The 26,728-nt window shown below is 47.5% G+C and overlaps 1 protein-coding gene across 1 annotated transcript in view; it reads right to left on the reverse strand.

Annotated features, from left to right (window-relative positions):
- Positions 1-18,592, reverse strand: part of LOC120945948 (thioredoxin-like) — a gene marked incomplete in the record, with an annotated part of 25,930 nt that extends 7,338 nt beyond the window's left edge. Inside the window, 3 exon segments of the mRNA XM_040360547.1 lie at positions 3-20; positions 3,417-3,521; positions 18,480-18,592. Coding sequence (XP_040216481.1) covers positions 3-20; positions 3,417-3,521; positions 18,480-18,503 — 147 coding nt within the window.
- Between the last annotated feature and the right edge of the window lie 8,136 nt (positions 18,593-26,728).

The following is a 26,728-nucleotide window of genomic DNA, read 5'->3' on the forward strand; positions in this document are numbered from 1 at the left end:
ACATGTGTTTTGCAAAGTTCCTGAAAAAAATAAAATAAAAGAACCCACAGGTTTTTAAAGATATATTGAGATTCCATGCCTAAACTAAACAATTTCTGCTATAGACATCCAGACCCTGAATTTCAGATCGGGCCAATTTGGACATCTCTCATACATGTTAAAATTAGCATTTATTTTTTGCTAGAAAAATTACTCGGAATGTTCTGAAAGCAGAGGCCCTAGAAGATAAAATGGTGCAGCTATGATCCGGTTTTAACCACTTGTTGCGTAGGATGTACAGGTATGTTCTACAAAACGCTGGGAGTGTCAATATAAAGTTAAATGACACACCCAGATTGGTTCACATATCGCAGTGCGGAACTAAGGATTCGGATTGCATGGGATTCTGGTGTGGACCATAAAAAAAAAAAAAAAAAGTCTTGCACAACTTTGGACCGAATGCGATGCAAATTCAGCCATAAAATCTGTATGGCTGAATTTGCATCGCACAGACATTGCATGCCATTTTCACTGCAGTGTGGCGCAAATCACATGCATTGGCGCACCAGTGTGAACCCAGTCATAAAGAAGTAGGGAGAAAGACTACCCAATTCTAAAAAAAAAAAAAAAAAAAAAAAAAGCCACCCCCACACAACATTCCTATACGTTTCAGCGTATACATATGTGAAATTTCTAAAACCATAAAAACATGTGCAGTGTTATGGGTAAGACTACCCAAAACAATCCTACAAAAGCGATTAGTGAAAAAAATGAAATTCAGTGTTTTAGTAATGCCGATATATCAGGCACTTCTCAGACGACCTCTTATAACGTGGGGCATATCCTTTTTGTTGTGGGATGTGGTGTGTTGAGGGATTTTTTTTTCTGGATATAGCAGCATTACATGTCAGTAATCACTTTGAGGATTATTGGGAAATGCTTTATGGTATACGTTGCGTTATATGTTTTCTACATACTAATTAAAAAATAATAATAATAATAATAATAATTTTGGGTAGTGTCACCCATAAACACACAATTTAGATGATATTTCACATATGTATACACTTAAAATGCATGGGATTTATATGTTTTTAATTAAAACGCATATATATATATATATATATATATATATATATATATATATATATATATATATATATATATATATATATATATATATATATATATATATATATATATATATATATATATATATATATATATATATATATATATATATATATATATAGTTTAAAAAAAAAAAAAAAAAATAGAGAGAAAAGCGAGACAGGAGGCGCCTTAACCTCCGCAACATCTCTAGAATTCGACCCTTCCTGACTAATGACACCACAAAGCAACTTATTCACTCCTTGGTTATTTCCCACCTTGACTACTGCAACTCTCTCCTTAATGGCCTACCCTTACGCAGGCTATCCCCCCTCCCTTCAGTCTATTATGAAGGCTGCTGCTAGACCAATACACCTCACTAGTCAATCTGTGACCGCTGCTCCTCTCTGCCAATCCCTTCACTGGCTTCCCCTACCCCACGGTATAAAATTAAAAAGAGGGAATTCACCCTGATGAAGATACCATTACCCTGTATCGAACATGTGTAGGGGGCCAGGACGATACGACAGGCAGTCCATCTGCTTAGGAGGAAGTATACACCATTCCAAAACCAGCCGCTGTAATATTTCATGCCATACACAGAGTGGTGCACTGACGCACCTGCGAGTACCCAATTAGGGGGGGGGGGGGGCGGGTTGTTCCTATTTGTTTAATAAAACGTTTAAAGTGATATCACGCTATCAAGGCTTTTTATTAGCCATTATTCCCGAGATACTGCGTGGGAAGCGCAGGATCCTGTTACCATTATAGAACCCAGGGGTGGTTCACAAGCGTGAATTGACTGAGCGTAATTGCCAAGTCATTTGCTCCAAGGTGAGCATTTAGGGTCAGATTCACAAAATTCTCCTGATACGCCGTCGTATCTCTGTGATCCGCCCGTCGTAACTATGCGGCTGATTCATAGAATCAGTTACGCATAGATAGCCCTAAGATCCGACAGGTGTAATTGAGTTACACCTTCGGATCTTAGGATGAAATTCTAGGCCGGCCGCCAGGTGGCGATTCCATTGCGGTCGGCGTAGAATATGCAAATGACTACTTACGCCGATTCACGAACACCGAACCCGTCGCTCTAAATTTACATAGTTTCCGTAGAGATGCGTCGCGTAAAACTAAGCATGCTCTCTAGGTGGTCTAACCCAATGTTAAGTATGGCCGTCGTTCCCGCGTCAAATTTTTAAATTTCACGTCGTTTGCGTAAGTCGCCCGTGAATGGCGCTTGACGCCATTTACCTTAACGTCGAAACCAATGACATCCTTGCGACATCATTTAGCGCAATGCACGTCGGGTAATTTGACGGACGGAGCATGTGCAGTACGTTCGGCGCGGGAACGCGCCCAATTTAAATGGTGCCCGCCCCATTTGAATTAGGCGGGCTTGCGCAGAGCGGATTTACGTTACACCACCGCAAGTTTACAGGTAAGAGCTTTGTGAATCAGGCACTTACGCTGTAAACTTGCGGCGGTGTAACGTAAATGGGATACGTTACGCCGCCGCTGCGCAACGTAAATGTACCTGAATCTGGCCCTTAATACCTAGGGGGTCACTGGAATAAGAGCACCAATGCATGATCTGCAACACCTGTCAATCATTTTCAGATGCATGGATTTACAAGCATGTCAGCAGTGCTATTACTGGATACCATGCATATGCACTTTTTCAACAGGACTGTCACAGCATTGTTTTATATAAAAAGACTTGTTTTGCACATTTAAAGTGGGACTAGTGTTGTTCTCTATATACCACCGGACACTTATATCTGTGTTACAAAGCACTTGGATGCACATGAGCACTTTATCATCAATATTTTAATTGACAATTATTGTTTTTATTTTGGTCATATGAGTAAAATGAATGCGCACCGCCAACCAGGAAGTCAGTGAGAATAATGATTCAGGAGTGCAGGAGGTGAACAGCTCGATTTCAACAGGTATCAAACTAGTTATAATGCAAAACATTACTTTTTACTTTATCAGATATTGTCAGACTTTAATTTAAGAGGAAAATATTTTTGTCTTTACAACCCCTTTAATAGAACTTGTATGCAACTGTCTGTCAACAACTGTCTGTCAACAAAAAAAACTTTTCCTAGTATACAACTAGTGTCAATATGCTTGAAATTACCATGGGGAGGGGAAAATAAATAAAAGAATAATTAAATAAATATCACCAAGGAATCTACTTTATTGTTCTCAGAAGTTGTCTCCCCACCATAAAACAAGGTTACTTTTCACAAGATTGACACCTCAAGAAAAAAAACTAAAATTCTTTCCTTCTTTCTTTCTCCAGTGTAGAAAAATCTTACCTCAAATATGGGAGCAATCCTTCGGCACGGTCCACACCATACTGCAGTGAAATCAACGACAACCAGTTTGTCTCCCGCAGATGCCAAGAATGCTTTAAAGTCTGCCTGTTAAATTAAGACCATTGTAAATTAAACATTTCATATGAGAATAATAATACATAAATCGGAACCTAAAGGTAATTTCATGAAAACAACCGTTACTTCACAAACCTGTTGGTAGTTGTGCAACAACAAAAGCAAGCATATAGTTATTGATTGTATACTATACGCACACATGGCAGATATATCAATAATCGATTAAAGACCCGACTGTTTCACCCCTTTCTGCCCAGGCCATTTTTTCAGATTTCAGTACCGTTTAGGCCCCTTTCACACTGCAGCGGCTTAACAGTCGCACGATTTCAGAGAATGCCTGTGTAAACGAGGTCTATGGACCTCACATCAAAGTCGGATCAAAGTAGTACAGGGACTAATATGAAGTCGCACAGAAAGGAACGGTTATCATGTGACTCTGATGTCCAAAGTCGCAGAAAACGTCACACAAGTGTGAAAAGGGCCTTAGAAATGCTTTAAATATCTCCTACTCCAGTGCTATACTGGCATAGCTGAAAACAGCAACACCCCCTCAGGACACATGACCTTATGCCCCAATTTGCATTGTGGAGGAAGAGTAGAAAAACGATTGTCTAGTTACAAAGTGCCCAATACTGAGTGCACTTAGACCCCTTTCACACGGAAGCGTTTTTACAGAGTTTTAGCGTTAAAAATAGCGCTCTTAAAACGCTCATAAAACACTCTCCATGCATCTCAATGGACCCTTTCACACGGAGTCCTGCCAAGCAGCATCTTTGGAACAGCTTTTGAGTGCTGAAAAAAAAACGCTCCAAAAACGCCCCTCTCCATTGAAATGCGCTGTAAAAACGCCTTACCCTTTCACACCGAGGCACTGCAAAAACGCCCTAAAACTTTAGGATCTCAGCGGTGCTTTACCAGCACATTGGGATTGCAGATGAGGCAACGCTGTAATAACGCTCGAAAAACGCTCTGAAAATGCCCCAGTGTGAAAGGGGCCTAAAGCTGGCAACATGTGAATTGAAATTCAGCCAGTACAGCAGGTACAAGGGGGATTGTATTCAGTGTGTGGCTGTCTCTGTGCAACAGGTGTCAATTGTTAGATTGATTTCTGTTAAACTGGTTAGAAAAAAATACCAGTTACACTTACGGTAGCTGTTTTTCTGTAAGTCTTACAGGACGGCACCTTGAGAGTAGACTGGCTCCACCTGACAGGAAACACAATCAGAAAGAGGTTTAAAAGCCCCGCCCCTCCCCGTGCACCTCAGTTAGTGATAAAGTAACCACCATAAGAGCACGGGAACCAGTATATAAAAATACAAACCATATAAATTCCTCAGGGTGGGAAATAGGCCTGCCGTCCTGTAAGACTTACAGAAAAACAGCTACCGTAAGTGTAACTGGTATTTTCTCAAGTCGTCTTCCAGGACGGCACCTTGAGAGATAAGCAAGTAACCCTCAGGCCTACCTTAGGGCGGGACAACTGCCTGCAGGATTCTTCTGCCAAACGTCAAGTCTTGGGGTGACAGAAGTTCCACTCGGTAGTGTTTGAGAAAGGTGTTCTGGCTTGACCACGTTGCTGATCTACAGATTTGTTCCACTGAAACTCCTGCTCTCTCTGCCCAGGAGGTTGCTATAGATCTCGTGGAATGTGCCTTGACTTTAGGTACTGTTTTGCCAGCCTTAATGTATGCTAATGAAATTGCCTGTCTTATCCACCTAGATATAGAGGCTCTAGATGCTTGGCAACCCTTTTTCTGTCCTGAAAATTAATTAGCAAGTGAGATGAGCGTCTGAACTCGCTCACCCTTTCCAAATAACTTAACAAACAGCGTCTTACATCCAAACAGTGGAAGGTCTCTTCCCTTTCGTTCTGTGGATTTGCGCAAAATGAAGGAAGAATAATTTCTTGTGACCTATGAAATTTCGTTGCCACCTTAGGTAGGTACAGGGGATCCTGACTTAGGACTACCCTGTCTTCAAAAAGACGAAAATAAGGCTCTTTGATTGAGAGCGCCTGCATGTCTCCTATTCTTTTGGCCGTAGTAATAGCCAGAAGAAAGGAGAATTTAAATGTCAACAGCCTAACCGGAATGCTGTCTATCGGTTCAAACGGAGGTTTGGATAGATGGTCTAGAACCAAGGTGAGGTCCCAGGGGGGAACCCTGGAGATTTGAATAGGGGATAACCTATCCCTAGCCGACAGGAACCTCTTGATCAGCGGATCCAGGGCCAGCCTCTTGTCTAAAAAGTAGGACAAGGCAGCTACCTGTACTCTTAAGGTTCTTGTGGCTAGTCCTAGATCAACTCCTTCCTGGAGAAATTCCAGGATGACAGATATTTCAGGTAGTGGGGCTTGCCTGGCTGCACACCAGCGTGAAAAACCCCCCAGGTCTTAGCATAGATTTTCCTAGTGACCTCCTTATGACTAGCCAAAAGGGTATTTATTACCTTCTCCGAACAACCTCTCCGCTGCAGGTTCCACCTCTCAAGTACCAGGCCGTCAGACTGAAAAAGTCGGGCTCTGGGTGAAAGATCGGTCCCTGCCGCAGAAGGTCCACTCGGACCGGGAGAGGAAGGGGGGGAAGAACTGACCAACGTTCTAACATTGGGAACCAAGCTCTTTTGGGCCACTGGGGAGCGATCAGGATCAGCTTCCCTCGTGAGCGACTCAGTTTCTGTAGGACCCTTGGGATCAGACTCAGGGGAGGGAAAGCATAGGCCAGCTGAAATGTCCAGGCCTGGGCCAACGCATCCACACCCTCCGATCCCTGATCCCGGGAGAGGGAGAAGAACCTTTCTACCTTCCTGTTCTTCCTGTTCGCGAAGAGGTCTATCTCTGGGTTGCCGAAACGATGTCGAACCCAGTCGAAGACTTCTTGATTTAATTCCCACTCCCCCTGGAGGATGGGTTGGCGGCTTAGAAAGTCCGCTTCTAAGTTTAGGACTCCCCTGATGTGGATTGCTGAAAGGGAGAGGACTCTCTGTTCTGCCCAACTCAGAATTTCTAAGGACAGCCTTAGGAGGGAACGGGACCTGGTGCCTCCCTGGTGATTTATGAACGCCACCGTGGTTGCGTTGTCGGAGAGAATCTGTATTTCTTGGTTTATGATTCTCTCCTCGAACGCCTTCAAGGCCTTCCCGACCGCTAATAATTCGCGGAAGTTGGAAGAGGACCTGCTCTGTTGTCGATCCCAGCACCCCTGGGCCTGGAGACCCGACATGTGGGCTCCCCACCCCCAGGAGCTGGCATCCGTGGTTATCCTGAGAGGATTTGTCTGGTTCCATGGGAGGCCTTCCTCCAAATTCTGAGGAATGAGCCACCACCCCAGTGTGCATTTTACTGACTCCGGGATGCTGACCCTGGAGTCTAGGGATGAGTCCTTTCCGTCCCAGGAGGAGAGCAGGAAGGCCTGCAGGGATCTGTAATGAAGCTGGGCCCATGGGACCGCTGGGATGCATGAGGTCATCAGTCCCAGTAACCTCATGATCTGTCTGAGGGAAATTTCTATTGACCCCATGACGGACCTGACCACTGACCCGAGTCTCTGGATCTTGTCCTCTGGAAGAACCAGCTTTTTCTCTATGGAATCCATCAGGAATCCCAGATACATTTTTCTCTGTTCTGGGAGGAGAGAAGATTTTTCTCTGTTTACAATCCATCCCAAAGATTCCAGAGTAGTCAGGACGGTGGCCAGATCCGAGAGAAGGAGTTCTCGGCTGGGGTTGAAAAGCAGTAGGTCGTCCAGGTAGGGGACAAGGGAGATCCCTTTCAGATGTAGAAAGGCGACCACCTCTGCCAGGACCTTCGTGAAAACCCTTGGGCTGGAGGCCAGACCAAAGGGGAGTGCGGTGAACTGCCAGTGCTGAATCCCCTGAGGGGAGGCAATGGCAAATCGGAGGAACCTTTGATGGTCCCTGAAGACTGGGACATGGAGGTAGGCGTCCCTCAAGTCTATGGTTACCATAAAGACTCCTTCTAACAACAGTCCCTTGAGACTGTAAATGTTTTCCATGCGGAATTTCTTGTAGAGGAGAAAGGTATTTAAAGGTTTTAAATTTATGATCAATCGGAATTTCCCCGAAGGTTTGGGCACCATAAAAATATGTGAGTACACCCCCTGACCCTGTTGTCCTGGCGGAACTGGGATTATGACTGCCTGCTGAGCTAGATCTGTGACACTTCCCAGAAGGGCAGCTGCCTTGAGGGGATCTTGGGGTAGATGAGTGAGGAGAAATATTGGGGGGGGAAGTTGGCGGAATTCCAATCTGTAACCCTCCCTCACTATTTGCAGAATGTGAGGACTCCGTGTTATACTCTCCCAGGCTGGAAAAAATTGGGAGAGTCTTCCCCCGACTCTTAAGTCACTTGGAGTCCTTACCTGCGGGTTTGGGATCGGGGAAAAGGACACCCCCTTTTGGCTTATCCTTTCCCGCGATCCAACGCTTATTAAAGGCCGATCTTCGGTCAGAAGGTCGGTTTTTATTCTGGGGGCCTCGAAAAAATCTTCTCCTGTTAGGTCTAGGTTTTGGGGGGAACCGTTTCCCCTTTTCTGAGGCCCTAGTCAGAGCTTGATCAAGTCCTGCCCCAAAGAGAAGAGTACCTTCAAAGGGCAGGGCACATAGACGGGTCTTGGAGGCAAGATCACCTTCCCACGTCTTGAGCCATACCGCCCTTCTGGCGGCGTTGACGAGAGCACCCGTCTTAGCAGAGGATCGGACTGTTTCAATCGATGCGTCTGCAAGATAGGCAACCGCACTGCCTATGACTGTAAGAGAATCTCTAATTTCTTTAAACTTGGAGGTCTGAGGTACATGCTCCAGAAGTCTGGTTAACCAGGTATCTGCATTCCTAGCGATGCAGGAAGAGGCTAAAGCGGGTCCAAGGGCAGCCGTATTAGCCTCCCAGGCCCTGCGAAGGGAGGTGTCTGCCCGCCTGTCTAAGGAATCCTTTAAGTTCCCTGCATCTTCAAACGAGAGGTCAGACTGCCTGGAGAGTTGGGCTAGAGATGCATCTAGTTTAGGAGTTTTAAACAAAGTATTTTCTAACTCCTCCTTAAAGGGACAGCGCCTCTTCCAGGTCTTGTACCTTAGTAGTTTCTTTTCAGGCTCAGCCCATTCCCTCAGAACTATATCTTTAAGTGACTGATGGACTGGGATAACCTTTGGCTGGGGTTTAGCTAAACCCTGGTACATTCTGTCCTGAGGTGACACTAGCTCTGCTGGCTGCTGGATCCCCTCAGAGGCATAGACAGCAGACAGCAGACCCCCCATGTCATCTGTAGAAAAAATATATTTGCCTGACCTGGCATCCTCATCCTCATCCTCAGAATGACTATCAATTACCCCATCTTCTGGAGCCTCTGAATCTTCGGTGTCAGATAGGAGAGACTCCCTAGCCCTGGAAACTCGTGGCACTGGGGTGGATGAGCTCTCTTGAGAAGAGGGGCCGGCTGCTATGGGCTCAGGATCCCTATTTTTTAAGGTGTCCTTAAATTCCTTTAATGTGGAGAGCATTTGGGATTGGACAGCTAGGAATTCTTTCATAATCAGGGAAGTTTCCTTTGCTGTCAATTTTTGTATGCATTTGGCACAAAGAAGTTTGGAGTAATCTGCAGCCAGCTTAACGCTACAGTTACCACACCTCTTGGTTTTGGAAGTGTGTTTTAGGGAGAGAATAGCAGCTTCCCCCTGGGCAGAAACCTCCTCCCCTGTAAGGGGAGAGAAAAAAAATATCACAGTTCAAACATCAAGTGGGAGAGGAGAGGAGAGGGGGGGGGGAGGGAGAGGACCCAGTCCAATATGCCCCCCTGACATTCTGAGGCAGACTCACCCTTGGTGGTGTCCTCGGCAGCGGCTGCTAGCGAACGATCCTCGCGCTCCATAGCGAAGTCGTGTAGGCGCTACTCTCCTCCTTGCTGCAGTGAGAACAGCGAGGAGCCGACGCCGCTGGCGGCCGCCATTTTGGTGAAGACCGGAAGCGGAACTTCGTCATCACCGCGCGCCGCCTGTGACGCGGCGTCGACTGCTGGCTCCATTCGAAAATGTCCCCGGGAGGACAGTACACCGGAGCCACGCTGAGGAAGCCCTCACACCCGCCCAGCAGGTAAGGGGTCCTGGAGGAGAGGGAACATGGCCACATAGGAGTACTGGAATAGCCACTATCCCAGGGATTCCTACAGAAAGGAAAGAAGGGGGGTATTGTTTGCAATCTTCCTCCCCCCCCCCCTATCACACGGGGAAAACCCCCCGGGACAGGCATTACACCTTTAGCTGAGGCAGGGACGGCCCCCAGGACCCACTGCTCAGTACCCGGAGGGGGACCACCAGCCCCAGGCCTTAGGTCTGATAAAAAAATAACAAACTGTTTCGCTGGTGGGAAACACAATCAATAACTGAGGTGCACGGGGAGGGGCGGGGCTTTTAAACCTCTTTCTGATTGTGTTTCCTGTCAGGTGGAGCCAGTCTACTCTCAAGGTGCCGTCCTGGAAGACGACTTGAGAAAAAGCTTTTGTCCAACATCATCTGATTAGTGTATCCAACAGTCATACTGGCTGCTGTCAGGATATAATGTCCTGACAGGAAAGGGAATTCCTTAATTCAGTTTGTTAGGAAAGAAGAAGAAAGAACCAAATCCCGCTTAAAGCGGTAGTTCACCCCCCCCCCCCCGACACATTTTACCATCGAGACAGGCATTGTAGCGCGAGCTACAGTATGCCTGTCCCGATTTTTTTAACCCCGGACTCACCTTGTAATCGGAGATCGTATTTTTCGGCTCCCGCGGGGAATGGGCGTGCCTATGGAGAGGGAGGATGATTGACGGCCGGCCCTGGCACGTCACTCTCCCCGAAGACAGCCGGAGTAGGTCTCGGCTCTTCACGGCGCCTGCGCACAGGCTATGCGCACGCGTCGTGAAGACCAAGCCTATTTCGGCTATTTCCGGAGAAGCGTTACGCGCCAGAGCCGGCCGTCAATCATCCTCCGTCTCCATAGGCACGCCCATTCCCCGGTATCTTCAATCTACGAGAACAAGGTGAGTACGGGGGTAAAAAATTCGGGACAGGCATACTGTAGCTCGCGCTACAATGCCTGATTTTATGGTAAAATAAAAAAAAAAAAATTTTTCGTCGATAGGGTGAACCCCCGCTTTAACATTCGCATTTCCCAAAGCCTATATACGTTCAGGAAGAAACTGAAGACCTGGCTATTCTGCCAAGCATTTCAATCCTAGGCCAATTTTTTCTACGTTCATCTACTTGCTGATTTCTAGCCTTTCTTCTCCCTCCTTTTTTTATTTATGCTTCCCTTGCCAGAACATCCAGGCTTTTTTTGTCACAAAGCGATTTGGCACCACCGACTGGTGATATAGGTGCGCTTCCCAAACAAATAAAATTAAGAAAAAAAAACAACACACACACACACACACACACACCTTATTTACTCTGTTACAGAGCCCTAGGCTGACTGGGTGGACCTACATTACTGAAGTACAACTGAAATGTCAAGCATGGGGGTGGGTGGGGTCTCCTTGTCAAAACACGGGTACATTGGATTCATTAATACGGCAATATTTCAGTTGTTTGTCTTTCAGCCTGCTGGGTTGAACGGAAAAACAAACACATACCACCCTTCTACTTTAGGCCCCTTTCACACTGGGGTGGGGGTCGCGTTGGCGGTAAAGCGGCGCTATTTTTAGCGGCGCTGCAATGTTATAAGAAACCAAGTCTCACCCCATAATCCATTGTGGCATTAAATGGATGCCCCCCACACCCCATTTGGTTTTCCTCAGTTCCCTGTGAATGCCGCTATGGACAAGTTGTGAAGGTGCCTCCGTTACTATTCTGGTGCAGGAGATGAACTAATAAGAGGTCCTTTCTATTAACTGTGGATCAAAACAAAAATCGGTCAGAGTGTGCACACCCACTGCACAGCGGGGAACCCAACGCGCGTGGCCCGGCAATCACGCGCATGAGCGCCAGCACGGAGAATGCGTGTGTGTAAACACACAAATCCCTGTGCCGTCAGAAGGAGAGGAGACATGTTGTTTGTTCCTAGTAAGTAGGAACAGCAATACATCTCCTCTCCTAGTCAGTCCTATCCCCATACAGTTAGAAAACACTGAGGGAACACACAGTTAACCCCTTGATCACCCCTAGTGTTAACCCCTTCCCTGCCGGTGACATTTATACAGTAATCGGTCAATGGTCCCAAAAATGTGTAAGAAAAAAAAAAAAAAAATCCCATAGTATGTAGACGCTATAACTTTTAACAAAAATATGTAGACTATATCTTGGTCTAAACTGTTCTTTAAAACATTTTTTTTTTTTTTTGACTATAATAAAGATCCCCAAAAAAGAAATGTTTTTTCCAAAATTGTCGCACTTTGTTTATAGCGTAAAAAAAAAAAAAAATAAAAAAAAAAAATGCAGAGGTGATCAAATACCACCAAAAGAAAGCTCAATTTGTGAAAAAAAAAAAAGCGCCAAATTTTGTTTGGGTACAGCGTTGCACGACTGCGCAATTAAAGCGACACAGTGCTTGTCTAAAAGAATTCCCCCCCCCCCCCCCCCCAAAAAAAAAAAAAAAAACACACCACACACTTCCTGTTGAGTGGACAGGACAGGAAGTGAAATAAAAAAATGTCTCTAATGGGATAACAATTACACAATTACTGCTACTTGGGACTGCAAAGTGGCATGACAAGTCATTGCCCACGATTTCCAATGACAACCATTCATATTAGTACCACTTCAAAGTAGTCCCTGCACTTCTTTGGTCCAACTTTGACGCGAGTTACACAGGTATTCCCTGAAATCGTGTCAAAAATCGCGCGACTTAGGCCCCTTTAACACTACCGCAACTTCTAAGGGTTTAGCCATCTCAGCAAGTTTTAATTTCTAATTATAGGATTTCATTTTAGGCGTATATATGCAAGCATCACTCAAGATGAAACCACCCTCTCTCTGTAGGCGATATTAGATTTATGTTATGACAAACAATTAAAGGAATCGTCTTAGGCTTCATGTACACGGGACATTGTTCAACCTCTCCTGAACGATCTAACTTGACAGCTAGAAACAAGTGTCTAAAAACGGTCATTTAGCCGCGTTTACATGCCGCGTTTGGGTCTAGTCAGCCAGCTCAGCGGGGGATCTCCACTGAGCCGACGGATGACAAGTCCCCCTCTGCTCACAGCATGTCCGTTTTCATCAGATCTTACCCGATTCCATATGGACAGATGGCGACATATCGCCATCCGTCCGATATTAGCGGATCGGATGTCACCGGACAGGTCTCCGCTGACATCCGACGCTCCATAGAGCAGTATGGAGCGGCTGTTCAGGTCCGCCGACAAATGACAGGCGGACCTGAACGGTCCGACCGTGTGAAAGGGGTCTTACACCTGACTCCTCAAAGAGCTTAGTCAGGTTATAACAAGTCTGGCCATACATTATACAATTTTCTTTAGATTTACCAAAACCATGTAATAGGAGGTCAAACCTGAATACTTTCAATTTGTATGCAATCAGGCAGGCCCTTGCACTACATAGTTGAAGGTGAATCTAAAGAAAATTGTATGGCCAGCTTTAAACCGCTATTCCTAATTTTTAAAGGACAGCTTAATGACTGGTATGGCAACAGCTGATTGGTAAAAAAAAAAAAAAAAAATGGTACCAATATAAAAAAAAAAAAATTGCAGCCTGTGTAGTTCTGGCCAAATATATTCACCCTCTGGATTTACAGTGAATTCCAATGCTTTCTCCACAGAGTGAACCAATCCATTCAAACTGCCCTTTTACCAGTTCCCTTCCTTATTGCAAAGCTCACCCATCCATCCTTGCTGACCTGCAGTCAGTGTGTGAATACAGTACATAAGAATCTGGCTGCACAGCATAGTCACAATATGAAAAATGGCAGCTGGACTTTACTTAGCAAGGCTAGAATAAGACCAGCTACATCATGATGATACAGCACATTTCTAAAGCTACGTGCAATGTCATCCGTGTTTGCTCATCTTCCTATTCACATCAGTGGGTGTGGACAGGATATACTGTAAGAACATGACATAGTAATGAGTTTACACAAAGCTGGAGATCTGCTGATAATAATCTGACCCATGTAGCAGATTCCATGTTGGCATCCAGTCAACACTACTTTGTGTTGCAGAGCCTCATTACATTCAAAGGGTCTGGCTAAGGCCCCTTTCACACCTGCGGACCGTTCAGATCCACCTGTCAGTTTTATCAGGCGGATCTGAACGGGCGCTCCATGTACCTCTATGGAGCGTCAGATGTCAGCGGTGATACTGACAACCGATCCAATCCTCTCCGCTAAAACGCGACGTATGCAAACCCTATTTTGCATCTGTCTGGCGAACAGGATGAAAACGTAAAAAACGGTCCGTGTTCATCCGATCCCCCATAGAGGAGAGCGGAGATCTGACAGGGCGGTCCCTGCACAGTGTGCAGAGACAGACCTGTCATCTGCCAGCTCAGCCGGGGACCAACAGAGCGATCCCCGCTGAGCAAGCGGATGTTTAAAAACGGATCCGCAGGTAAAAATAGCTTCCTTTACCTTAGTGCAGTCCTCCTTCACTTACCTCACCCTTCCATTTTGCTTTTAAATGTCCTTATTTCTTCTGAGAAATCCTCACTTCCTGTTCTTCTGTCTGTAACTACACACTGTAATGCAAGGCTTTCTCCCTGGTGTGGAGTGTCGTGCTCGCCCCCTCCCTTGACGGGGCGAGCAGGAGAGTCAGGACGCCCACTAACACACAGCTCCTTTCTCTATCTGCAACGTAGAGAGCGTCCTGACTCTCCTGCTCGCCCCCTCAAGGGAGGTGGCGAGCACAACACTCCACCCCAGGGAGAAAGCCTTGCATTACTGTGTTTAGTTACAGACAGAAGAACAGGAAGTGAGGATTTCTCAGAAGAAATAAGGACATTTAAAAACAAAATGGAAGGATGAGGTAAGTGAAGGAGGACTGCACTAATGTAAAGGAAACTATTTAGGGGAAAAAAAAAAAAATGTACCTTTACAACCCCTTTGGCAAGAGGATACATTTGGTTAATATAAAAAAATAGCCGGAGCAGGACTCGGCTGTTCACGGCGCTTGCGCACAGACATCGGTGCTGACTGCGCAGGCGCCGTGAAGAGCAAAGTCCTATTTCGGCTATTTTCGGGAAGCGTGACGCGCTATAGCCGGCAATCACGTTCCCTCTGCATAGGAACGCCCATTCCCCACGGGGAGTCTGAAACTTTACTACGCGATTAAACCGAGTACGGCGCCCAAAGAATATATAAAGGCATACTGTAGCTCGCGCTAGTATGCTGAATGGCATGCTAGAAAAAAAAAAAAGAACCCCCGCTTTAAAAAAAAGGAAAGAATTTAAAGTAAGCTTAGTTCGTAAGCTGCCATCACTCATGGATAGTGCTAAAGTTTTCTAGATCCTAGTACTTGTATTAGCTTAGGCCGATTCTCACCCCTCTGGGTACAGAGAACTGCCACGTAGGGAGATGGCAGGTGCATCTCATCTCTCTATTCCCCAAAAGCGATGCCAAGACAAGCATCTTTGGTTTATGTAAATTAAGGTGAGAGGATATAAAAAGTGGTTAAGGCGCACTTTTACTTGCTCTCCTTTAAACTGTAAATGCAGCGGGTGGGGGGGTGTACACATGCCGCCGTCACAACATTTTGCAGCAAGAATTAAACCCTGTCATATTCAAGCAATACTGCATACCAAACATAACCTATTCAACTGAATAGGGGCCGTGCCGCAAACAGCACATTGTTGCGGGGAGGCGGTGCATTGTTTTAGGGGTTAAAACAGGTGGTGACATAATGCCTCTTTGCTACTTGTCAAAGGCCCTCTGAAAGACGATTCACTGTGTATCACTCTTCAGAGGGCCAATGTAAATAATCCCTTAAAAGCTCATTCAGATGAGCACAACTATTCCACAATATAAAACAGGATTTGGCCGACAGAAGCTGGCACCAGGATCTGGCATTTTTAGCGGTCTACATTCATGTAACATTTGTTTAATGCTTACATGTGTCCAGAATACACAATACCAATTGGCTGCCACTGACTAATGTGTAACCACCACCAATGAGTAGTCAGCAGTATCTGCGGACTGCTCATTACAAACTATTGATAGGACTTGGCTGCCTAGTGTCCTTGGTTGCTAGGAAACAGGCAGCCCCTGTCACCTAGAGTCCTTGGTTGCTAGGAAACAGGTGGCCCCTTTTGCTCAGCATCCTTGGTTGCTAGAAAACAGGTGGCCCCAGTCAACTGGCATCTTTGGTTGCTAAGAAACAGGCAGCCCCTGTCACCTAGAGTCCTTGGTTGCTAGGAAACAGGTGGCCCCAGTCAACTGGCATCTTTGGTTGCTAAGAAACAGGCAGCCCCTGTCACCTAGAGTCCTTGGTTGCTAGGAAACAGGTAGCCCCTGTCACCTAGAGTCCTTGGTTGCTAGGAAACAGGTAGCCCCTGTCACCTAGAGTCCTTGGTTGCTAGGAAACAGGTAGCCCCTGTCACCTAGAGTCCTTGGTTGCTAGGAAACAGGCAGCCCCTGTCACCTAGAGTCCTTGGTTGCTAGGAAACAGGTAGCCCCTGTCACCTAGAGTCCTTGGTTGCTAGGAAACAGGTAGCCCCTGTCACCTAGAGTCCTTGGTTGCTAGGAAACAGGCAGCCCCTGTCACCTAGAGTCCTTGGTTGCTAGGAAACAGGTAGCCCCTGTCACCTAGAGTCCTTGGTTGCTAGGAAACAGGTAGCCCCTGTCACCTAGAGTCCTTGGTTGCTAGGAAACAGGCAGCCCCTGTCACCTAGAGTCCTTGGTTGCTAGGAAACAGGTAGCCCCTGTCACCTAGAGTCCTTGGTTGCTAGGAAACAGGCAGCCCCTGTCACCTAGAGTCCTTGGTTGCTAGGAAACAGGTAGCCCCTGTCACCTAGAGTCCTTGGTTGCTAGGAAACAGGTAGCCCCTGTCACCTAGAGTCCTTGGTTGCTAGGAAACAGGTAGCCCCAGCCTCCTTAGTGTTCTTTATTGCCAGGAATCAGGTGTCCCCAATCAACTGGCATCCTTGGTTTCTAGGAAACAGGCAGCCCCTGTCACTTAAGCTGGCCATAGACATTTCAAATCAATTCCTGCTTAACCGGCTGAGATTCAAACCATGTATGGGCAGGCTGAATGTACCCTTGAGCACAACCAGCCTGTCAGATTTTACATGCGATTATTCCCCACCGGGAGAATACAAATGGCTCTGCAGGAGGGATTGCTCTTTGTTGAGAGGAAACAGGTAGCCCCTGCTGACCACACATTGTTGATTTTTATATGTCTGCTAATAAGCTGCATTCATGTTGTACACTTTTTTTGTGCAACATAAAATTAGCTAGTACTAAAAGTCAGGAGGTGGGCATTTGGGTCATGTGACTACTGAGTTTGCCTGTCACATGATTGGAAAGCTCCCAATCGCAAACATGCATCAAACTTTCTGATCCCTGCTGGCTACTGTGCTGGGAGTGCCTGAAAAAAAAATAAAAAATAAATACTGTAGCTGCTGACATAATATAAAAAGAACACTTACCTGTCCAGGGAGCCGGCGATGTCGGCACCCCAAGCTGATCCGTCCACCAGCTCCGGGTGCAGGCGCCGGCATCCTTTCTAAGGGAAACAGGAAGTGAAGCCTTGTGACTTCATAGCCCATTTCTTACTGCGCATGTCACGCTGCACGTTCTGAATGGTCCCACTGCCTTCTGGGACCTGTGTGTGTCCCAGAAGGCAGCGGGGATATGAGGGATGGAGGAGGCACTGCAAATTTCCTAGAACGTCGCACAACGATCTTACCTGGAAGTGGGAGCGGGTACCTGGTGCCAAATGTGGCAGGGGAGAGGGAAGGGTGGTGGTTGCTGGGCAGGAGGAAGCAAACAAGTGGAGCTCCCCTTTTGAGTGGAGCTTGGCTTTAAGTGGTTTTACCAGGGAGAAATGTGTGTGTAATATATATATATATATATATATATATATATATATATACACACACACACACACACACACACACACACACACACACACACACACACACACACATTATACACCCAAGGGGGTTTAGAATTACAGACACCCCCATGCTTCAGCAAAACACCAGTGTTGTCACCCTCATGAAACCGCAAGGTGCTGCAGTCCTACACAGAGCCATTTCCAAAAAGGATCTGGAACTTCTTTACCTGCGTTTTTCTATTGAAATGAACACGCAGAACGCATCTCGCAATGATGTAAATAAAACACATGAGCGCACACACGTTCTCAATGCATGGCGGTGAGCATTTCTGTGCAAGGTCCCCAAGAAGTGTTCAGAGAATCAATCTACCTCCCAGAATTCTATTAAAGGGATTGTAAACCCGTGTGCATGCTATGCATTAAGGTGAAAATACACCTGCCAATGATCGTGCCCCCCTCAGAGCCCTGGAATTTCCCCTGACGTGCGATTCCTCTGCCCAGTTCTCGTCTCTTGATTGGATAGATTGATAGCAGCACAGCCATTGGCTCCTGCTGCTGTCAATCAAATCCAATGACGCTGGGGCGGGGTCAAGTCCAGCATTTGTGTATATAGATGCCAAATGCTAGACTTGGAAGCATGTCAACTTCTCCGGGGGGGGCAAAAGAGGAGGATCGGGGGCCACTCTGTGCAAAACGAACTGCACAGTGGGTAGGTAAGTATGACATGTTTGTTGTTTTTAAAAAATAAAACTCGAACCTTTACAATCACTCTAAGATAGAAATTCTCTATGCACATAAACACCATATACAGCCATTGCAGGCACTTAGAAACGTCCCAACCAATCAGACTGGCACCATTGTGGAAGTGCCAGTATATATTAGTGTGAGCAGCTCCCCCTCCCTCCTCAATGGCTAGGTACATAAAGCCGAGCACACAATATATGTACACACAGCCCCCCTCCCTATTAGAACACATAGCCCCGTGCAACACTTACCACGCTCTCTATTTGCTTCACCATGATTGCCCACTGATAGACTACAACGTGTACTGAGCGGACCCTGCCCTCCACATATACACAAGAGGTATGTGGGCGGAGACAACCCGTCCCTAGAACGTCACTCACACACCCCCGCCCACCCGGGCTGTCTGGCCAGTGATAGTATCGCATGATAGGCTTGTGGGTGTGTCACTGTCTGTGAGGGGAAGCGTGTCTTGTGACTATTGCTGTCTCCATGTCCAGCGTTGGAGACGCTTGTGAAACCGGTTTGTAAATCCCTATGTGACCACAGGCTTCCTGTCCCCTCCCTTCCACAACAGCCAGGAGCCAAACTGACCTACATAGTGTAATGAAGGGTGTGCTAATGAGTGCTGTCTATTGTCCTCTCATCTCTTCCCTCTATATAGGACACACTACTAGAGGACACACAAACACTCCTGTAGTACTCAAGATTATAACATCTGACAGGTAAAAATAATGATAATGATTATCTCCTTACAATGGCACCTAAAAGTGAGTGGGATATATATTAGGTGGCAAGTGAACATGTTGTCCCTGAAGTGGATATGTTAAAAAGCAGAAAAAAAAGCCAAGAGTAAGGATTTAAGTGACTTTGACAAGGACCAGATTGTAATGGCTGGATGACTGGCACAGAGCAACTCCAAAACTGCAGCTCTTGTGAGTGAGTGAGAAACATATAGCGCAACAAATGCAAACTTAATCGCCTCAAGGCGCTGGCATCCAGAGTTGTACAGGTCTTTCAGAAGAGGTGGGTCTTTAGTTTTTTCCTAAAAACCCGATGGTTTTCTTCCAAGCGGATGGTGGTGGGTAGAGCATTCCAGAGCCGTGGTCCTTGGACCGAGAATCTACGTTCTCCCTTAGATTTGTAGCGAGATTTGGGGATTTGGAGAAGGTTTTGGTTGGTTGACCGGAGCACGCGCTGGATGACGTAGGGTTTTATTTTCTCACTTAAATATTGAGGAGCTTTACCCTGTGTACATTTGTGGGTGAGGCAGAGAGTCTTGAATGTCACCCGGTCCTGTACGGGCAGCCAGTGGAGGGACCTCAAGGCCGGGGAGATTGGTTCCCATGGCTTTTTACCTGTTACCAGTCTGGCTGTCGTGTTCTGGACGACTTGTAGACGTGCAATCTGGTATTTCGGTAGTCCTAAGTAGATGGAATTTGCGTAGTCGAGTCGTGAGTTGATGATCGTTCCCACCACTACTGCTGTGTCCTCTTCCGGGATGAAGGGGATGAGTCTACGTAGCATGCGGAGCAGATGATGAGAACCGCTGACGACTGATCCTATTTGTGCATCCATCGTCATGTCTGAGTCGAAGATGACTGAGACTTTTGGCTTTATTGCTTGGCGTGATGGTTTGTCCGAGGATGGTGGGTGGTGTCCATGTGGTCCTGGAAATGGATTTCCTATTTGCGTGAAGGGTGAGTAGCTCTGTTTTGAATCCGTTGAGTTTTGAGGCAGCTTTCAGTCATCCAATTGTCGATCAGTGTGAGGCACTTTCCTAGTTCATGAAATTGGTCTTTTTTGTTGGTGATTCGAAGGTAAAGCTGCGTGTCGTCCGCATAGGAGTGGTAGCGCAGGTCCTGTTTGCTGATGATTTTGAGGAGCGGGCGGATGTAGATGTTGAAGAGTACAGGTGAGAGTGGTGATCCTTGCGGGACTCCGCATGTAATGGTCCGTGTTTCTGATGTAAAACCTCCAAGTTTCACGGTCTGAGTGTGATTTTCTAGAAAAGATGCGAACCACGGTAGGGCCGCGTCAGAGACTCCTGCTACTTCTTTGAGTCGCCTGAGCAATATGTTGTGGTCTACCGTGTCGAAGGCTTGTGGGATGTTCCTGGTCTGCAGTGGTCAGAACCTACCAACAGTGAACTAGTAACAGGGTCATGGGGGGCCAAGGTTTACTGACACACGTGGATAGCAAAGGCTGACCCCTCTAGTCTCTGTAGATTCAAACAAGAGTTATTGGAGCTCAGCTAGATGAAAGAGTTAACTGGTTCCCATAGAAAGGTGTCGGAACACTCAGGCCATCACAGTTTGTTGTGTATGGGGCGGTGTAGCCACAGAACACTCAGGCCATCACAGTTTGTTGTGTATGGGGCGGTGTAGCCACGGAACACTCAGGCCATCACAGTTTGTTGTGTATGGGGCGGTGTGGCCACAGAACAGTCAGGCCATCACAGTTTGTTGTGTATGGGGCGGTGTGGCCACAGAACAGTCAGGCCCTCACAGTTTGTTGTGTATGGGGGCGGTGTAGCCACAGAACACTCAGGCCATCACAGTTTGTTGTGTATGGGGGCGGTGTGGCCACAGAACAGTCAGGCCCTCACAGTTTGTTGTGTATGGGGCGATGTAGCCACAGAACAGTCAGGCCCTCACAGTTTGTTGTGTATGGGGGCGGTGTAGCCACAGAACACTCAGGCCATCACAGTTTGTTGTGTATGGGGCGGTGTGGCCACAGAACAGTCAGGCCATCACAGTTTGTTGTGTATGGGGCGGTGTGGCCACAGAACAGTCAGGCCATCACAGTTTGTTGTGTATGGGGCAATGTAGCCACGGAACACTCAGGCCATCACAGTTTGTTGTGTATGGGGCGGTGTGGCCACAGAACAGTCAGGCCCTCACAGTTTGTTGTGTATGGGGGCGGTGTAGCCACAGAACACTCAGGCCATCACAGTTTGTTGTGTATGGGGGCGGTGTGGCCACAGAACAGTCAGGCCCTCACAGTTTGTTGTGTATGGGGGCGGTGTAGCCACAGAACAGTCAGGCCATCACAGTTTGTTGTGTATGGGGCGATGTAGCCACAGAACACTCAGGCCATCACAGTTTGTTGTGTATGGGGCGGTGTAGCCACAGAACACTCAGGCCATCACAGTTTGTTGTGTATGGGGCGGTGTAGCCATAGAACAGTCAGGCCATCACAGTTTGTTGTGTATGGGGCGATGTAGCCACAGAACAGTCAGGCCCTCGCAGTTTGTTGTGTATGGGGGCGGTGTAGCCACAGAACACTCAGGCCATCACAGTTTGTTGTGTATGGGGGCGGTGTAGCCACAGAACACTCAGGCCATCACAGTTTGTTGTGTATGGGGCGATGTAGCCACAGAACACTCAGGCCATCACAGTTTGTTGTGTATGGGGGCGGTGTAGCCACAGAACAGTCAGGCCCTCACAGTTTGTTGTGTATGGGGGCGGTGTAGCCACAGAACAGTCAGGCCATCACAGTTTGTTGTGTATGGGGCGGTGTAGCCACAGAACAGTCAGGCCATCACAGTTTGTTGTGTATGGGGCGGTGTGGCCACAGAACAGTCAGGCCATCACAGTTTGTTGTGTATGGGGGCGGTGTGGCCACAGAACAGTCAGGCCATCACAGTTTGTTGTGTATGGGGCGGTGTAGCCACAGAACAGTCAGGCCATCACAGTTTGTTGTGTATGGGGCGGTGTAGCCACAGAACACTCAGGCCATCACAGTTTGTTGTGTATGAGGCGGTGTAGCCACAGAACAGTCAGGGCATCACAGTTTGTTGTGTATGGGGCGGTGTAGCCACAGAACAGTCAGGCCATCACAGTTTGTTGTGTATGGGGCGGTGTAGCCACAGAACACTCAGGCCATCACAGTTTGTTGTGTATGGGGCGGTGTGGCCACAGAACACTCAGGCCATCACAGTTTGTTGTGTATGGGGCGGTGTGGCCACAGAACACTCAGGCCATCACAGTTTGTTGTGTATGGGGCGGTGTAGCCACAGAACAGTCAGGCCATCACAGTTTGTTGTGTATGGGGCGATGTAGCCACAGAACAGTCAGGCCATCACAGTTTGTTGTGTATGGGGCGGTGTAGCCACAGAACACTCAGGCCATCACAGTTTGTTGTGTATGGGGCGGTGTAGCCACAGAACACTCAGGCCATCACAGTTTGTTGTGTATGGGGCGGCGTAGCCACAGAACACTCGGGCCATCACAGTTTGTGTATGGGGCGGTGTAGCCACAGAACACTCAGGCCATCACAGTTTGTTGTGTATGGGGCGATGTAGCCACACAACACTCAGGCCATCACCGTTTGTGTATGGGGCGCTGTAGCCACAGAACAGTCAGGCCATCACACTTTGTTGTGTATGGGGCGATGTAGCCACAGAACACTCAGGCCATCACAGTTTGTTGTGTATGGGGCGCTGTAGCCACACAACACTCAGGCCATCACCGTTTGTGTATGGGGCGCTGTAGCCACAGAACAGTCAGGCCATCACAGTTTGTTGTGTATGAGGCGGTGTAGCCACAGAACAGTCAGGGCATCACAGTTTGTTGTGTATGGGGCGGTGTAGCCACAGAACACTCAGGCCATCACAGTTTGTTGTGTATGGGGCGATGTAGCCACACAACACTCAGGCCATCACCGTTTGTGTATGGGGCGCTGTAGCCACAGAACAGTCAGGCCATCACACTTTGTTGTGTATGGGGCGATGTAGCCACAGAACACTCAGGCCATCACAGTTTGTTGTGTATGGGGCGCTGTAGCCACACAACACTCAGGCCATCACCGTTTGTGTATGGGGCGCTGTAGCCACAGAACACTCAGGCCATCACAGTTTGTTGTGTATGAGGCGGTGTAGCCACAGAACAGTCAGGGCATCACAGTTTGTTGTGTATGGGGCGGTGTAGCCACAGAACACTCAGGCCATCACAGTTTGTTGTGTATGGGGCGATGTAGCCACACAACACTCAGGCCATCACCGTTTGTGTATGGGGCGCTGTAGCCACAGAACAGTCAGGCCATCACACTTTGTTGTGTATGGGGCGATGTAGCCACAGAACACTCAGGCCATCACAGTTTGTTGTGTATGGGGCGCTGTAGCCACACAACACTCAGGCCATCACCGTTTGTGTATGGGGCGCTGTAGCCACAGAACAGTCAGGCCATCACAGTTTGTTGTGTATGGGGCGATGTAGCCACAGAACACTCAGGCCATCACAGTTTGTTGTGTATGGGGCGATGTAGCCACAGAACACTCAGGCCATCACAGTTTGTTGTGTATGGGGCGATGTAGCCACAGAACACTCAGGCCATCACAGTTTGTTGTGTATGGGGCAATGTAGCCACAGAACACTCAGGCCATCACAGTTTGTTGTGTATGAGGCGGTGTAGCCACAGAACAGTCAGGCCATCACAGTTTGTTGTGTATGAGGCTGTGTAGCCACAGAACACTCAGGGCATCACAGTTTGTTGTGTATGGGGGCGGTGTGGCCACAGAACAGTCAGGCCATCACAGTTTGTTGTGTATGGGGGCGGTGTGGCCACAGAACACTCAGGCCATCACAGTTTGTTGTGTATGGGGCAATGTAGCCACAGAACACTCAGGCCATCACAGTTTGTTGTGTATGGGGCGGTGTAGCCACAGAACACTCAGGCCATCACAGTTTGTTGTGTATGAGGCTGTGTAGCCACAGAACACTCAGGCCATCACAGTTTGTTGTGTATGAGGCTGTGTAGCCACAGAACACTCAGGCCATCACAGTTTGTTGTGTATGAGGCTGTGTAGCCACAGAACAGTCAGGCCATCACAGTTTGTTGTGTATGGGGCGATGTAGCCACAGAACACTCAGGCCATCACAGTTTGTTGTGTATGAGGCTGTGTAGCCACAGAACACTCAGGCCATCACAGTTTGTTGTGTATGGGGCAATGTAGCCACAGAACACTCAGGCCATCACCGTTTGTTGTGTATGGGGCGATGTAGCCACAGAACAGTCAGGCCATCACAGTTTGTTGTGTATGAGGCTGTGTAGCCACAGAACAGTCAGGCCATCAGTTTGTTGTGTATGGGGCGGTGTAGCCACGGAACACTCAGGCCATCACAGTTTGTTGTGTATGGGGCTGTGTAGCCACAGAACAGTCAGGCCAGCACAGTTTGTTGTGTATGAGGCTGTGTAGCCACAGAACAGTCAGGCCATCAGTTTGTTGTGTATGGGGCGGTGTAGCCACAGAACAGTCAGGCCATCACAGTTTGTTGTGTATGGGGCGATGTAGCCACAGAACAGTCAGGCCATCACAGTTTGTTGTGTATGAGGCTGTGTAGCCACAGAACAGTCAGGCCATCACAGTTTGTTGTGTATGGGGCGATGTAGCCACAGAACACTCAGGCCATCACAGTTTGTTGTGTATGGGGCGGTGTAGCCACAGAACAGTCAGGCCATCACAGTTTGTTTTGTATGAGGCTGTGTAGCCACAGAACACTCAGGCCATCACAGTTTGTTGTGTATGGGGCAATGTAGCCACAGAACACTCAGGCCATCACAGTTTGTTGTGTATGGGGCGATGTAGCCACAGAACAGTCAGGCCATCACAGTTTGTTGTGTATGAGGCTGTGTAGCCACAGAACAGTCAGGCCATCACAGTTTGTTGTGTATGGGGCGGTGTAGCCACGGAACACTCAGGCCATCACAGTTTGTTGTGTATGGGGCGATGTAGCCACAGAACACTCAGGCCATCACAGTTTGTTGTGTATGGGGCGATGTAGCCACAGAACAGTCAGGCCATCACAGTTTGTTTTGTATGGGGCGATGTAGCCACAGAACAGTCAGGCCATCACAGTTTGTTTTGTATGGGGCGGTGTGGCCACAGAACAGTCAGGGCCGCCTATGCTGACCTCTGTCCATAGCCAAAAGTGCCTACAATGGGCACATAAGCATCAGAACCTGACCAGAGAGTAATGGAAGAAGGTGGTCTGGTCTGATGAATTCAAGAATGCTTTGAGGAACACAACGTGTTTGAGGTGTTGACTTAAAGCGGAGGTCCCACTTAAAAAAAAAAAAATATTAAAAGACAGCAGCTACAAATACAGCAGCTGCTGACTTTTAATATATGGACACTTACCTGTCCAGGGTGCACGTGATGTCGGCAGCTGAGGCCGAGCAATCACTCGGCTCTTGGCTGCCCCTGCCACCATCCTCGGTAAGGGAATCAGGAAATGAAGCGCTGCGGCCTCACTTACCGGGTCCCTACTGCGCATGCGCGAGTCACGCTGCGCATCCTCACTGGTCCCCACAGCAGGGGTACAGAGTAGGCGCCGGAAGTGGCGTAGTCCACTGAGGTGATCTATGCCAGGACGTGGGAGAAAATACCTGTATTAGACAGGTATCTGTTCCCCCCTGAAAGGTGTCAAATGTGACACCGGAGGGGGGAGGGTTCCAAAAGGTGGAAGTTCAATTTTTGGGTGGAACTCCACTTTAAGCCTAGAACACATGGACTGAATGTTGGGAAGAGGGGCGCCCCAGAACTAAGCACAGGTGGTCACAACCACTGCTACACTAACCACTCCCTGCCCCCAGATCAAAACAAACATGCCGAGCCTGAAGCATAGGCCTGTTTAAATTTACCTGCACTGACAGTTTCCCTTTGCAAAAATCCTACTCTAGCACCTACCTACAGTAGAGGGTGCTACAGGTATTATACCAATTAATACCAATTATTCCTTCAATTAACACCAGAGATGGGGCACCATTCCTTCTGCTGACACCAGCAATGCAACAATAGGGCAATATTCTTTCCTTTGACACCAACAATGGGGCACTAGTCTTTCCACTGACACCAATGATGGAGTACTATTCTTTCAACAGATGCCAATGATGGGGAATAATTCTTCCAACTGACACCAGTGATGGAGCACTATTTCCTCCACTGACACCAACTATGACACACTATTCTTTCCACTGACATGAACGATGGGGCATTATGCCTCCCACTGACACCAATGATGGGGCACCATTCCTTCAACTAACACCAACATTGGGCATGATTCCTCCCACTGATGGGACACCATACTATTCCTCCCACTGATAGGAGGCACTACTATTCCTACCACTGACACCAATGGTGAGACACTATTCCTCCCACTAATACCAACGATTCTACTGACACCAGCGATGGGACACTATTTATCCCACTGACACCAATAGCAGGGTACAATTCTTTCCATTGACACTAACTATAGGGGCATTAATATGCCAACTATTCTTTCCACTGACAACAATGATAAGGTGCTAATCCCACAACTCATACCCATGTTGGGGTACTATTCCTCCTCCTACTGACCACAAGTGCTATGTAATTGTATTACTCCCAATGACTACCAAATCTAATGCCGCGTACACACGATCGTTTTTCAGCATGTCCAAAAAACTATGTTTTTCCAACTTCATCATTAAAAACGATGTTGCCCACACACCATCGTTTTTG

Source organism: Rana temporaria, chromosome 1 (genome assembly GCF_905171775.1).
Source record: "Rana temporaria chromosome 1, aRanTem1.1, whole genome shotgun sequence".
Classification (NCBI taxonomy): domain Eukaryota; kingdom Metazoa; phylum Chordata; class Amphibia; order Anura; family Ranidae; genus Rana; species Rana temporaria.